We start from the raw sequence: 14,224 nt of genomic DNA, 5'->3' as shown, positions 1-14,224 counted from the left end.
GAAATTCAAGTAATTCTGGAAATTGCAGGCTTTACTAAAAATAATTTGCAAAATGCAGCACTTGTCTACTCGGTTATAATAAATACAACCTTCACTGTATTGCGGCAAGCCGAAAATGTGTGGGTGGGAATCAGATCGGATTAAAATCCATGCGCATTACTTCAAATATCTCTGAAAGGAAATTGTCACGGTCTTTTTCCGTCATACAACATAGAAACTACAAGTTTGTATTAATAGTCGAGCCCCAGTTTGCCAGTGCTATTTTTGCACCAGATGTCATACCGTTTCCTATTTTTCCCGTTTGTTGCCTGGGATGGGGGAAATCCTTAACTCAATGGCGTCAGTGCTACGTCAGTTTGTACTCGGTTTCCATGCTGTTCAGGTAGCCTGCAAATACAGTGGCGGCCATATTCACATCTATAGGGAAAGCATAGGGGGTTTCGATTCGAGCGGGACACTCAGTCCTACAGACCCTTTGACACCCGATCCTTCGTCTTCTTCGGGAAAGAACGCCAAGGCAGACGACGTATATTTTCAGAGGAGGGGGATACTCAGCTGGCCTACATAAAGAAGAAATGCTGTCTGAAATAAGGCACTAGTCTGACTGTATGATGCCTTTTGCCCAGCCGCAAGATTCCTGGCACAAAATGGAGGTGCATAGCGTTAGTGAGGTATGTGGCTGTCTAGCTAGCATATTGCTTGGGACACTGTTAAAGTGTATTTGCCTTTTCTGTATTTGTTTTAAAAGTTACGTAGCTAAAAACAAGCTAGGTACGAGTCATCGCCTCGGCTCTGTGACTAGTTAGCTAATGTTGGCTGCGTATTTATCAGCAAGCTCTTCAGCTAGCTGCACTAGGCCTTAATTGAGTTTAAATAGCAAGCCATTTGGCTACCGGCTTCTGTAGTAGCTTGCCAGTTATACTTGTATCGTAACGACAACTAGCTAATGTCAAATACGATATATGGCTGATCGGCGTAACTGGGTAGCTAGTGACACTGTTCTAGCAATGTAGCTAGACATCTACCCAGCCATTTTGTCATGTTTGCTGTGATGCGGGACACTATTGCCAACTTGGTTATTTTGTATTGGCTGATTAACTAGCTAGCCTGACTAGCTGCGTGGCGTTCCTACCTCGAGTTGCAGATCATTTTGCAGTTTTGCCGATTGTGTCACACATGTCTTGCTTGGTTGAATTTACATGAACTTATTTACATAAGTTGTTAGGCACCGTAGTTTTGATAAGAGAAACTACTACAGGGTCACTGTGTTGCGTGTTTTGTGTGACATAAATCTAGTTTTAGATGGGCTAGCTAACGCTAGACTACCAAGCTAACGTGACGTTTAGACTGAACGGGCAAATGTTGTCATTGTAAGTAGTTCACTTGCTGGCGAAGTTACACAAAGTGTATAAAATCATACATTAACTAGAGAGATGCTTTGTGTCAGCGAATTAACCATTAGTTCTCAAACTTTTGATTTCCTGTCATAGAAATTGATGTTACAGATAGCTATCAGATAGCTTTATGACTGTACAGCAGTCTGTGCGGTGACAGTGAAGCTACGCAGAATGGTCCGCAGGCATGTCGCAGGAACGTGTTTGCAGTGTTTTTCTTTTTACTGTACTGTCAACTTAGGGATGTTGCGTATGTGTGAGAAACTAAAGGTAACGTTTCCCTCAGTAACTGTAACCCCGTGTCAGCTTTTACTGCAGTGCAATTTACGCAGTTGTTTGCGTAATGTTTGTTAGACACATTTCTGTGGCTGATGGGGTCTGTGTTTTGTGTCGTTCAGCCGTGTAGATTTAATGTATTTTCTTGTCACAAAATGCAGCGTAGTTGAAAACAAATGGAAAGACGGTTGGTATGCTTTGCTGCCTGTCCTCTTAAACACCTCAGTTTTACCTTGCTGATGAAGAACGTGTCTGGTTGGTTATGGCAGTAAACGGTGCCATATTCTGAGGGTGATGAGGCAACTGGGGAGCTCCCAGCAGCAACTGCGCCTGTATTATGTACGGACCCAAGCCTTCCCATCTGAAGAGTGCTTAGTGAAAGCATTGCAGAGAATGTGCTTTGTACTGCTTTGTGGCCTTCTTACAGGCTAGTTAAAAAAAAAAAAAAAACAGGAGGAAGTGGTTGTGTCAGTTGATATTTTTTCCTCTGACTGTGTCTGGCCTAAAGTGGCACCACAGTGGCAGATGGTGAAGACACCTCGCACAGATTGAGGGTCCTCACTGATGTGCAAGCTGGAGGGTGGATCACTCAGCGGTCAGTGTTGGGAAAGCAACTCTGTCCCTCTGCGTCAGTGTTGAAAATTCCTGGTCCAATGACCAGAGGCCAGGTTTGTGCATTTGTGAGGAAGATCAGGGCCTCTTAAATACACATGTACTTCACAGTATCTGACCAAAACAGGACCAGGCTGAATGATGTGATTCAGTGATACGACAAATAATGTGACAGAACCATCAACCCACACCTCTTGGGGTGTCTTGGACATAGCACAAAAGTTACACCCTCATTTGCTTCCAGTCCTAAAGACTTGAGATTGCCTGATGTGTACAGTATTTGCAATTTGGTCAAAGTCTGGACCATTTTGGACTTTTAACTCTTTTCTCTGTTGTTTCATGAATCTAAGGTCCAGGTTGTGGCCTGTCTGTTCAGCAGAAAGAAGCTTTAAATGTAATACAGTCTAATACAATCACAGAAAGTTAACATTAAGGATAATTGCAATAATTAAAAAGTGAAGTTTTTATCTAAGTGTGGCTTAATTCACCCTTCATGATGGAGGGAATCTCAGTACCCAGACAGCCTACACTATGAGTGTTAAAGAGCCTAAATATGTTCACTTCTGTGCAAAAAATGTTGTGAAATATTGCAAGACATAAGTAAAAATATGTAATGCCCTCAGCACCTGTCAAAGTGAAGAGTTAATACGTGGATCTGAGCTTTGACTGTAAAAAGTAAAAGGGAGACGTGTTAGGCTGTGTTTTGAATAAATGTAATGGCTGCCGTCCAGCGTTTTTGCTGCAGAAAACCATTCTGTTTTTTTTTTTTTATCTCTCCCCTCAGTGCTCCTGATAAATGGTATGAGTCATCCCGTCTCAAGGTTGGCCGTAATCACTCCAAATTGATCCACGCTCTAATATCGTAAATGGCATAGAATGGGATTGCAGCAGAGGCCCTCAGAAAATGAGCTCCCTCTCGTTCTGTCCTGGCCACACGAGATGTGGGAACAAAATATCGGAAGGGCAGCTGGCATTTTCCTGCTTGCAGGTCCGCAACATCACAAAAGGGGAGAAGCTTGAGCTCTTTTAAACTCAGTTGCACTGAAGCATTGTGCAATCTTGAGACCACTGCCATTCTTTCGGTTGGCCAAAGTGGAACAGATCATCAGGGTTCTATGCATGCAGTGCTCGAGGCAGGCGCTGTTTATATGCTGGCCTCGTGTTCTAGCAGAGGTTGGGGCAAAAGGGAGCTTTTCCCATTTTGGTCAAAGAATGTTGCCTGCCATTGTTAACCGCAGCAAACAGCAATGGTTTCTTTAGACAGCTATTAAGCCCAGTCTTGATAACATGTGTAAAAGCTCAAATGCCCCCTTCCCCTAAACAACATAGTCTTGAATGAGCCACTCTTTTTTAATGAACTGCTGCTGCACTTCCACATCACCTCCGTGTTACCTCCACGTTGACAGTACATGGTTGTCATCGGCCACAGACCCTGCCCAGTTGCATTACTTAAAAGCAAAGCACATACACTTTTGTGCCGCTGTCCGGGTTTGTTTTTCGTCTCTCAACCGCCAAGAGGACGTGCCTGTCACCCGAGGCCAGAGAGGCTCATTTCCTGTCTTCCGGGGGTCCTCGAGGTTGCGGCTGCTCCGAGCGGTGGAAATGGGTGTCGGGTTGCAGCACAGGGCTGCGGCTGGGACCAGACACAAGGCCACTGCATGAAGGAGTCTGTTCCCCTTCGTCCTGGATCCCCTGTGGGACATCTTGTGGTCTGGAACAAAACGCCCACAGTGGCTGTGGTGTCATCGACAGACACAGTGAAGGCTGGGCTTTTGGATTACCACCCACTCGTGCTCACCCCGTAATAAGAGCTCAGCAGTCTCATGTCTGACACGTACTGCCACCGTCCCCAGCCCCCCTGCCCACGGAGGAACAGTAACGGCACCATGCTCTCTGTGCACCATCCCCCTCAAAAGGTGTGACTCAGCTCCTACGCCTCTGTGTTCTGGGGGCACTCCTTCGTCCCTGCCGGAATGCTGGCTTCATCAGACACTGTGGCGCAGCCCTGGGCTATAATGCGAAGCGGGGGAGTCTCAGGGAAAATGTTGAGTACTGCCCTGGGATTTAATGCGAACCTCAGGAGTCTTTCGGACTCAGTGAGAAGGCCTCGGGCACTCCATATCTTGAAATCATTGGCGAGAGAGTCCAGAGGACCTAAAGTAGGTTGCCGTTGTAATTTGATTGGGACCGAGGTGATGATTTAGAGCTGCTCACCTATTCAGGCCTTCCGTGACACAAGGTCAGGGTGACCACTCCTGTTGACACTCCCATAATGCAACATTTAGTTATTAGTAACAATACCATTTGTGTTTGCACATTTTGTCACATTAGCAGTACACTGTATATAGTTGGTTTTATTAATTCATTCATATTTGTTAGTCAACATTAGGGGTGCAACGAATAATCAACGTAGTTGACTAAAATCGATGACCAAATTAGTTGCTGAAGAATTTAATTGTCCATTAGTTGGTGACGTCATTGCATGTCTGTTTTGTTCTGACTCGGAATGCTCAGACATGTAGCCTAAGCTACGTTGCTTTACTGGAGTGAGCAACTGCCCTCACTGAATTAGTCCTAGTAACCATTCATTAAGTTCTCATCTTTATTGTCTTTATTGTTAGTTAGCATATGCCTAAAACAACCTCAAGATAAATTTAAAAGTCGATAGGTAAATAAGAGCCATTGAGTAATTGTGCAATTCATAATCCGAATAGTCGATTATTCATTTCAATAATCAATAGATTATTCGACTATCAAAATAGTCGTTAGTTGGAGCCCTAGTCACCATCCTGGCTGTGTTGAGCAGGAGGTTGGTCATCTCCTGGGAAACCAAAAAAAAAAAAAAAAAAAATCATATGTTAGTTTGGCAGCTCACAAAAGTGCCATAATCTGGTTTCTCACATTCAGATTACAAATAATCCCAGACGTGTAATCCCTGACCTGTAACAAAATTGTGTGTGATATGCGTTGATGCAAAGACAAAGAAACTGTGTAGTGATGCCCGTTCAAGTGGCTTAATGTCGAAGTGTGCGCGCTCAGATTCGACGGAGCAGACAGAATCTGAAAAACAACCCGGTGCACGTGCCAGCAGTTTAATGTCGTCCTTGTGTAACGCCACATCCGTTCGTCGCGCTCAGCGTCCTGTCCCGCGACCTTAATCTCTCTCATCTGCGCGTGCTTGCGCAACCAAGTGGGGTCTTAGCGTGAGGCGGAGATGGTGCGGAGATAAAGGCCGCATCGCGCAGAGATTCAGACTGAGACTGCAGCAGATCGGCTGGGGTTTTTGCTCTCGTGCCAGGCGTTGCCCACGCATCGAGCGGGGGCATTGGCAGGCCGGCATGCGGAGGCGGGTGAGATGTGGGGGGTGGCAGGCCAGGGAGGCTGCCCGCTGGGAGGAGGGAAAGGCGTGGGTTTGACACCTGAGGGCTGCGCGGCGCACTCGCATATGAACGCAGGCACGCACACACACACACAGCTGCTGTGTCTTTAAAGAGCTCTGATGGCGTAACTGTGGTCCAGCTCACTGCATCACAAGAACATCAGAGAAGAAGAGTGCTGACCCTGTCTCTGTGTAAGAACTACTTTATTCCCGCACAGATTCCTTCACACACACACACAGACACACATACATACACACAGGCTCGACCGTAAACAAACATAGGCCTACATACACATTTGCATATGTGTGTGACACATACACATATGTGCACGTGCGCTGACATGCACACACATAGTTGTCATATGGATACTTTGAATAACAGCGCCTCGCAGTGCAGATCGAGCCAGCCGCTGCTCGCTGCAGTGTGCATGTGCCTGTTAACCGATCTGAACGGCGAGGGCTGCCCAGCCACAGCGCAGACCCTGTGAGTGGCCCAATCTCCTGGTCATTGGCACACCCATCACAGTAGTGGAAAAATCCATCCAAGACAAGCTGCAAGTGCTTCTCCACCCCAGCTCCCAGCGGCAACTGCCTCCCGACCCCCAGGAAGTCTCCCGCCACGGTCCGTACTTATACTGTGGGGAACGGTGGAGGACTGCGAGGAGCCAGCCCTGTCCCTGCTCTGCAGTGAAGCGTGTGCTGTCAAGGTCCTCCGTGCGGTTTGGGGAACAGATGAGAGGGACCGTAATGGACTGAGCTCTCAGAAATGTTTTTCATTCATATAAACGGTGACCTGCTATACTCCTGACGGTTTTGGGGTGCGGGTCCCAACGTATTCCTTCTGTGCTGTTGCTTGAAAAGGCGCCTTAAGGTGGCTTCACGAGAAAATACAACCTAGAGAAAGTGTCCATTTAAACATGCCACACGTATCCATATTTCCTTCTGTTCAAATATGCATGTCAAGATGCATTACAGGCATGGGTACTACAGTGGAGATCCAGGTGCTTCTCCTCAGCCAGGCCTGACCGGCCTCTCACAGGGCTCAGTTCAGCATACTTCATTTCAGTTCAGGCTTTCATTAGATAAACGTGGCAGATGATACCTGTTAGCAAAATGCTGACAAAATCTCAAAATAACTTCACTGGGCAGTGTAAACGGCCCAGTGTGATTTGCGCTGTAAACCTTAGCGGTAATATGACGTGTTCACATGCAGTTTACACGTAGCCACACATTTGCCTCCGACCCCCTACCCCTACGTTATGCAAATGGGCTCTGCAGAGGAGGCCCCGTCTTGCAAGCACTTTGGAGAACGTGACTGGCCTTGTCTTGTAGTGCCGCTGATCGCTGTATCCCTACCAGCAGAGGCCCTGGAAGAGCTCAGGAATGTGGTTAGGAAGGCTTGGCTGTGTTAGGTTTCAGTGTAGCAGGTGGGGTGAAAAGGGTAAAGTTAGCACTTGAGAAGGCTCTGGGTGTTGAATAAAATCTTTAAATGAATATCAAAAATGAAACTTGTTCATTACGAATGTTAGCATATTTCCCCCCAACATTGACGTGTCAGAGATACAACTATTACGAGCATGCATTTATGTCTGGTAAAAAAAAAGCATTTTGTAAATTTTACAGTGCGATTGCATGAGCTGCTTCACATGGCACACTCAGCACGTCGGTTATCGAATGGCCTTGACTGCGTTCGTGACATGCATACCTTGCTCGGCAGTGGAAGTGCTGGGGGAGGGGAAGGTTTTGTGCTGTGGTGAGTTGGTTGCGAGCGGTTAGCATGGTAATGATACTAAAACTTGAGGGTTACCCCTTATTGTAGGTTAACTCTCCGGGAAGTATTGAAGACTAGGGGCGTAAGCGCTGGGCACACAAACGCAGCGTTTCGGGGTTCAGTCTCGGGCCGAAGTCCGCTGTCGGATCATTGAATAAAGAGCCTGTAGCACTTCAGTAAAATATCCCGCTGCATGCATTCATGCTTACAAATGAGAACGTAAGATGTGTTGGTGTCCTGAGCAGATGATCAGGCTAACATGACGCACTGTCATTGGAGTGGTTGTCCCTTGTGTCTCCAGTGTATAGTGATGTCATCACTGGGTAGCACTGTCCTGCAGGGCCTCAGTGTTTTAGAGTCTCGTTTCCCCGGCCTCCTCTGTGGGCTGCAGCTCTTCTTTCACAGCCTCTTTGAACACAGCGATGGTATCGCTGTGTTACTGTCTATGTCTGTGTGCTGATATGATTTTTTTCTTTTCCCTGCCTCTTCCAGGTCAATGGGCATCAGATCACTGACGAGCCAATGGAGGAAGGAGAGTCTCTCTCACACTGTGTGAGTACAAGGTCACACGGACTGGAGCGCTGTACAAAGCAGCAAGCTGCATTTTCAGGGTCTCTGTCTGAGTGACAGGCAGCTCCTGTATATCACTGATGAATATTCCAGCACTTACACTTAAATTTAGTATTGATTTAGCTAATAACATTCAAATGCGGTGGACCTGTTGTCTTACATTGAGAAAGAAAATTCAGAAGCAAATAAAGCAAATTCAAAGAAAATTCAAAGCAAATAAAGTTTCTTTCAAGTAGATGTTTAATGCGATGTAGGCAGTGTAGTTCACTTAGGCTTTAAAGTTATAGTTTGAATTTGGCTCTCCGCTAATCTGAAGTGATGTCTGAAGATGCAGAGGCTCTCCAAACAGGGTAGTGAAAAGTCCATCCATTAGCCTTGTCGAGCAGGAAGGATTACACCTCGCATATCTCACATGGTGCACAGTCAGCGCAGAGAGAACGCTGCACTGAAGGCCAGCGCCGGTATCTGTCGACACCATTGCGCTGTCATTGTTATCATTAAACTCATGCTCATTCTCCTCATACGCGTCCCCTTGTAAGAACAGCAGGGCGACGTCTAGCAAAATGAGTTTTTAAAGGAGATCGTGAGTACACGCAGACGCCCGAGCCGCTGCCCCCTGCCCGGCCACGCTCCGCGGCCCCCCGAGCTCCCCGCTGGAGGCGCTTAATAACTGGGCCGCTGACGTGCGAGCCTGCATGTAGGAAGATCTCGACACTGCTAAGCTGATTAGCGCTCCTTTGAAGCTCGGGGTTTTCTTGTTGTTGGTTTTCAGCCTCCCGGGTGTGGCGAGCGTTTGAGCCTCGTCCCAGCGCCATTAATAATGTAGTGCGATTTCTCCCCCCCCCAACTCACCCACCCACCCACTCCCAGTCTGGGCGAGCTCTTCTCACACAGTGACAGGCTGTATGCAGGCGTCCATCAATACAACCCCTATGGAGTGGACCAAAGATACAGTGATAATACCATATTAATCTCCCTTGCTTTTTATACCGAGAAAGGCCTTCATGGGGTGTATGCCAGATATGGCTTTGCAGTGTCTTGGGGTGTTACAAATAACACAGGACACTGTACACAATCGAGTCTGTGCTCGTTCCAGAGGGAAGAATACTGTGTGCACAGGGATAAGGGCACATGTGGAAGTGTTGCTCTTGGGATGACATGATCAAAAATATTTTAATGAAACAAAAGAGAATTATTTTGTATTTTTAGCATACATGAAGACAAGGGACAGCATGTCCCTTGAATTCATGTCATGGATTCTTCTTTTAAGTTATGGAAGAATCCGGACATGAACATGGAAGAAGGCATTTCTGAAGGCTTCCATGAAATTATCACGCATCATGAAAAACTAAGGCTCCCCAGTGTAGAAGAGAGCCAGAAACATGGTGTGACGTACCATCACCTTGCAGACTCTCATTTCTTGGTCTCTGTACAAGATACGCCGTTGCCACCACTCATATGAATCGTTTTGGTTAGTCATCATCAGGAAGTTTCCCCCCTTAATTACCCCCACGCTCTCTACACGAACCACTGGCAGCAGCAGTGACTGGGGTGGACTGGACTTTAGAGGGATAAAAAAAAAAATGTTGAAATGAAATGTCCGAATCACAGTGCACTTTCCAGATAACCATCCATGGGGTTGTAGCGAGCTACGGTTACAGAATAGGGCAAGGACCTCTTTCCCACTAGGGGCTACTGTTCCAGTGTGTGTGTCAGTGTGCTGAGAGGGGCCGTGTGTGAAGGCACCGGAGGAGCACTCATTGCCCTTGTGTCCGCAGGACGAGGGCGCTTACAAGGAGATCCCCATTACCCACCACGTGAAGGAGGGCTGTGAGAAGGCCGACCCCTCGCAGTTCGAGCTGCTGAAGGTGCTGGGCCAAGGCTCCTTCGGAAAGGTGGGGCTCTTCATCCATGCATCAGTGTGTGCTTTAGCATCACCAGGAGACCTTGAAAGTAGACATGACCATTGTTTTAGACCTCGGAGATGTAGCTGTTGTGCGAGACCTCTAGTTGTGTGCTCAGGAGAAGATATTCAGATTCATTGAAGCTTTTAACTGGCACAACATTGTAAAACTCTGAGTGAGCTGTTATAACTTTGCAACTTTTTGCAGCTGCCTGTGGAGGTAGTCTGGTAGACGTGTCAAAATGCTGAGGTGTTTCCATTGGTTTGCTCGCCACCTTTGAGGAGGCTGCTGCTGGCAAGGATAATGTTTATGTATATCAAAAATGACTGTCCAGTGAAATGAAATGCGCAGACAGAATTAAAATTGAAATGAATATTTTTTTTTTTCCAGTAAGTAAAAGCCCACTAACATTCTGTGTGTCTGCACATAGTTCATTTAATAGCTCTTACTTGAATAAGCCCCAGGTGTCAAAACAAGCATGATAATTACTTCATTGGATGTGACTTTAATCAAATTAAACTATTTAGTTGTACAAGTTGTTAAACATTTCCATTATGATTTTTTGTTTGTCAACCTATTGTTACCTTACTAAGTGCCCTGAGCCTTCATACCTTGAAACTTTAAACAATATTGTGTGAAAGCTGATGCTTTTCCATAACTTCAGTAATGATATTTTCTACTTGCTATGTATTTGCATAGTTCATTTTAGATAAGTCTTATATAAATATGTGTGCATGTATTAATTTCGTAGGGTGGAAGACCTGCCATTATTGTCAGCTGAAGACAAGCTGGAATGTAGAAACCGTGATGTTAAGCAATATAATTAGACTTGGGGCTGATACTTGAAATTGAATTGAATTTGGCTCACCAAAGCATACCTGTTTAAGCAGTCAAGGTCTTTGGTGTCAGAATGGAGAAGCTTCAGCTCGGCTTCGCTTTTAACACCGAGCAGCAGCTGATGCCACCGGCCGCGTGTCCTTCTCTTCATCAGGTTTTTCTTGTGCGGAAGATCATGGGCCCGGATGCAGGACAGCTGTATGCCATGAAAGTGCTGAAAAAGGCCTCTCTGAAAGGTGAGACAGACTGCGTCTGTATGCAGGAGGGGTGTTGTGTGTTTGATATGAGGATTAATCACAGAGATGGCAAGCTAACAGTTTACTGCCTCATTTCAGGCTGTGCCAAATTAGGTAATGATAATTTCATAATTACTTTTCATTTAAAGTAATACCAGTCACAATTTGTGCAAATGTGAATATTTTAACATTTTATTTCTTTGCAAATAGATTTGCCATTCGGAAAACTTCCCGTGTAACTCAGACATGTTACTTTACTGTAGCATATAACACTGGTTGTAATATATAAATGTCCGGTCCTCAAGTTGTTTAAACAGGATAGCATAATTTAGTTTCATTGGCAAAGCAGGAAGTTGTATCTCTCTTTCATGGTGTTACCTCTGAAACATTTATTTTTCAAGCTTGACTTACAAAGTTGATACTTTCTTTGAGTTGTGTGGCAGACTGTAGACCATGCAGGACATGAGCTATGAGCAGCAGGCATAAGGCATTTCTACAGGCGTGGACCCTCTCAGTCACATCAACACTTGGCTCCTTTGAAATGTTGTGGTAGCTGATACAGTATTTCTCATCTGCTAGAGCTAGCATTGGGAAGAAGGTATAATTTTCCCCCCTGCTTCTTAGGAATCACTACGAGACATGACAATGTAAGGGCTTCATGTTGCCCTGTACGGAGGTAATTTGTTGTTATAGAAAGGCTAATAATAAATAAAATAAAAGAACAGTTTACCAAACACAGTAGCAGCCACAAAGCATTCTGTCTCGACCCTGTCTGTGCCTCTGTGTGACTCAACAGTACAGTTGGCACTGCTCGGTTTTGTCTGGAAAATATTGTGTGACCAGTGACAGAATACTCTGACCAGAAGATGTCAGTAAAGGAGGCAGTTGTTGGCAGCCTTTGATATGACTTCTACTGTCAATGAAAACATACTGTAAAAAGTCCTGGGGCAAGAGCTCATTGGATCATTCTCACAAAATACAATCTCCAAGTGACCAGAAAAGGCAGGAAAAATGCCACATCGATCTGATTTGTCAAAAAAGTCACATGCACACATACATTTATTTATGGTAGAACACAGTATCACTCTTGCCTCACATGATTGTATATGCTTGACGGTAGAGATCTGTGTGTGTGAATAGGTGGCTAGAATATTGGGTTTAAAAAATGGATCTGTCTCTTTAGAAGGATGTTAATATAAGCAAAGCCTAATAATCAAAACAGTGACTCATAACTCATGTTTCCAGCTTTACACTCACAATGTGTGAGGTGGCTATTGCTTAAATTGGCCAGAGGCTCACAGATTATCGATGCTAACGGTGGTCATTGCCCTGCTGACGCAAGTGTAACTTGCGTAAATTTGCTGAGTGGTTTGAGCCAGGATGAACAGGCTGATGGTGGGCGTTTGTCCCTGTTTGTGCTTGACAGTTCGGGACCGGGTCCGCACCAAGATGGAGCGGGACATCCTGGTGGAAGTGAATCACCCCTTCATAGTGAAGCTGCACTATGGTGAGTCCCGGCTCAGCTCTCCCCTCACCCAATCACCGGAGGTCCGCTCCACTCCCACGCGCTCGGCCATCAAACCCGAGCGTGCACTCCACCGCTTCAGAGGCTGCAGGGTCTGCCAGACGCTCCTGTTTATACCTCCAGCAGCCGCTGCTATCAGTGCACAATGCTTCATGTAGTGTTTCTTTTTTTTTTGCTGCTTTTTTGGCAGCCGATACTCATTCCGCATCCAAGTAACACCTTGCGCAAAGCTGTGCAGTTAATGTTCACTCTTCAACATATTGAGCTTGCAGGGTGCTAACACCATAGATATAGAAGTGCCAGATCAGCTGCAGAGCTGTTAGTGATGTGCGTTTCATGTTCAGGTCCCTTGCGGCCTGTGGAGTGGAGGCATACGTCTGGCACCTGGCATTCTAGAGCCGTCTAATTAAATCAATAGCTTTTGCAATAAATTCAGAAGACCATTCATTTCTTTTTTTTCCCCATTTTCTCCCCAATTTGGAATGGCCAATTCCCCGAATTCTGGAATGTCCAATTTGTCATCATCGATGTTCAGTCCCATTGCACAACCCCCACTGTCAATCCGGGAGAGTGTGGACAAGCACGTGCCCTTCTCCGAGACACGTGATGTCATCCCCAGCGAATGAAGCCAACGTGTGTGTGTTCGAACCCGGGCCGTAGCGAGACCATTAATTTCTAATGTGAGATAGATTGGTTGCTGCAGCCAGTGTGCTTGGGCAGTCTAGTTGTTCCATATCTATGGTGGGCACAGTTGACTTTGCTTTTAGTAGTGGAGGGCTGAGCAGCATTGGTTTGTCATTTTACTGGAGTCCTTCCAGTTGAATCAAATTGAGGGTCAGAGCTACAGGGCAATAGAGCTGCCCTGCTGTGCACCCTGAGTAGAGTGTGATTGAAACTGGAACAGAGCTATTGAAGTCTGTACCTTGCCTTAGGATTGAACCCCATGAATACGTTCTTGTTGAGCACAGCCACTTCAAATGCTGTTGGTCTATAAACATTTGTGAGCCTTTTGGTGACTTTTGCAAGCTGAATTTTCATTCATGATGAGAATATGAAATAATCCTTGATGTCCACTTTGATGTGTAAGCTGATGAGAGCTGAGTATCCACTGATCTCTGCATTGTTTTTCATTTCCTTTCAAGTACTGCAGCTATGAAAAGTTGCTGCACATTTGGGCACAACATGTATTTTCACACACAGAATTGCACTGTGTCAAGTATGCGCTAGTCACAATGGCTGATCAGTTAAATAATTTTCATGGAAGTAAATATCGCATAAACAGTTATACGTTTTTTAAAGAAGTTTTTTTTCGTACAACTTTTGTCTGTTTGCCCCTGGGTGGCATGTTTAATATCCCAAAAGCCCTCTTTCCAAGTGGATCCGCTGGTGTTCACGGAAGAACTGGACAGAAGACAGAAGGACAGAGGGCACTGCAAAAAGGAGCGGCTTTCTGGAGTTTGCTAGTGTTCTGTGACTGTGACCTAACTGTACCCCCCCGCTGACTCCCGCTCTCTCTGTTCACTGCAGCCTTTCAGACAGAAGGGAAACTCTATTTGATATTAGACTTTCTCAGGGGCGGAGACGTCTTTACTCGCTTATCCAAAGAGGTAAGCTCACCTTTTCTTCTCTCATTCCAACTGTTTGTTCTTACTTCCAGGCGCATCATCAGTTTTTGCTCACAAATGTGTGCAGTGCAGTGAAGGCAGGCAATATTTCAAAT

General features: G+C 45.7%; 1 protein-coding gene across 2 annotated transcripts in view; it reads left to right on the top strand.

Annotated features, from left to right (window-relative positions):
- Positions 1 to 396: 396 nt before the first annotated feature.
- Positions 397 to 14,224, top strand: part of LOC118774257 (ribosomal protein S6 kinase alpha-6) — a 28,217-nt gene continuing 14,389 nt past the window's right edge. For both annotated transcript variants that reach the window (XM_036523463.1, XM_036523464.1), the window contains exons 1-6: positions 397 to 671; positions 7,925 to 7,984; positions 9,781 to 9,897; positions 10,898 to 10,979; positions 12,406 to 12,486; positions 14,032 to 14,111. In XM_036523463.1, the coding sequence (XP_036379356.1) occupies positions 609 to 671; positions 7,925 to 7,984; positions 9,781 to 9,897; positions 10,898 to 10,979; positions 12,406 to 12,486; positions 14,032 to 14,111 (483 nt within the window). In that variant the 5' untranslated portion in view covers positions 397 to 608. The remainder of the gene's footprint in view (positions 672 to 7,924; positions 7,985 to 9,780; positions 9,898 to 10,897; positions 10,980 to 12,405; positions 12,487 to 14,031; positions 14,112 to 14,224) is intronic.

Source organism: Megalops cyprinoides, chromosome 3 (assembly GCF_013368585.1).
Source record: "Megalops cyprinoides isolate fMegCyp1 chromosome 3, fMegCyp1.pri, whole genome shotgun sequence".
Classification (NCBI taxonomy): domain Eukaryota; kingdom Metazoa; phylum Chordata; class Actinopteri; order Elopiformes; family Megalopidae; genus Megalops; species Megalops cyprinoides.
The sequence above is the reverse complement of the archived record's forward strand: the minus strand, read 5'-3'. Positions and strand labels throughout refer to the sequence as shown.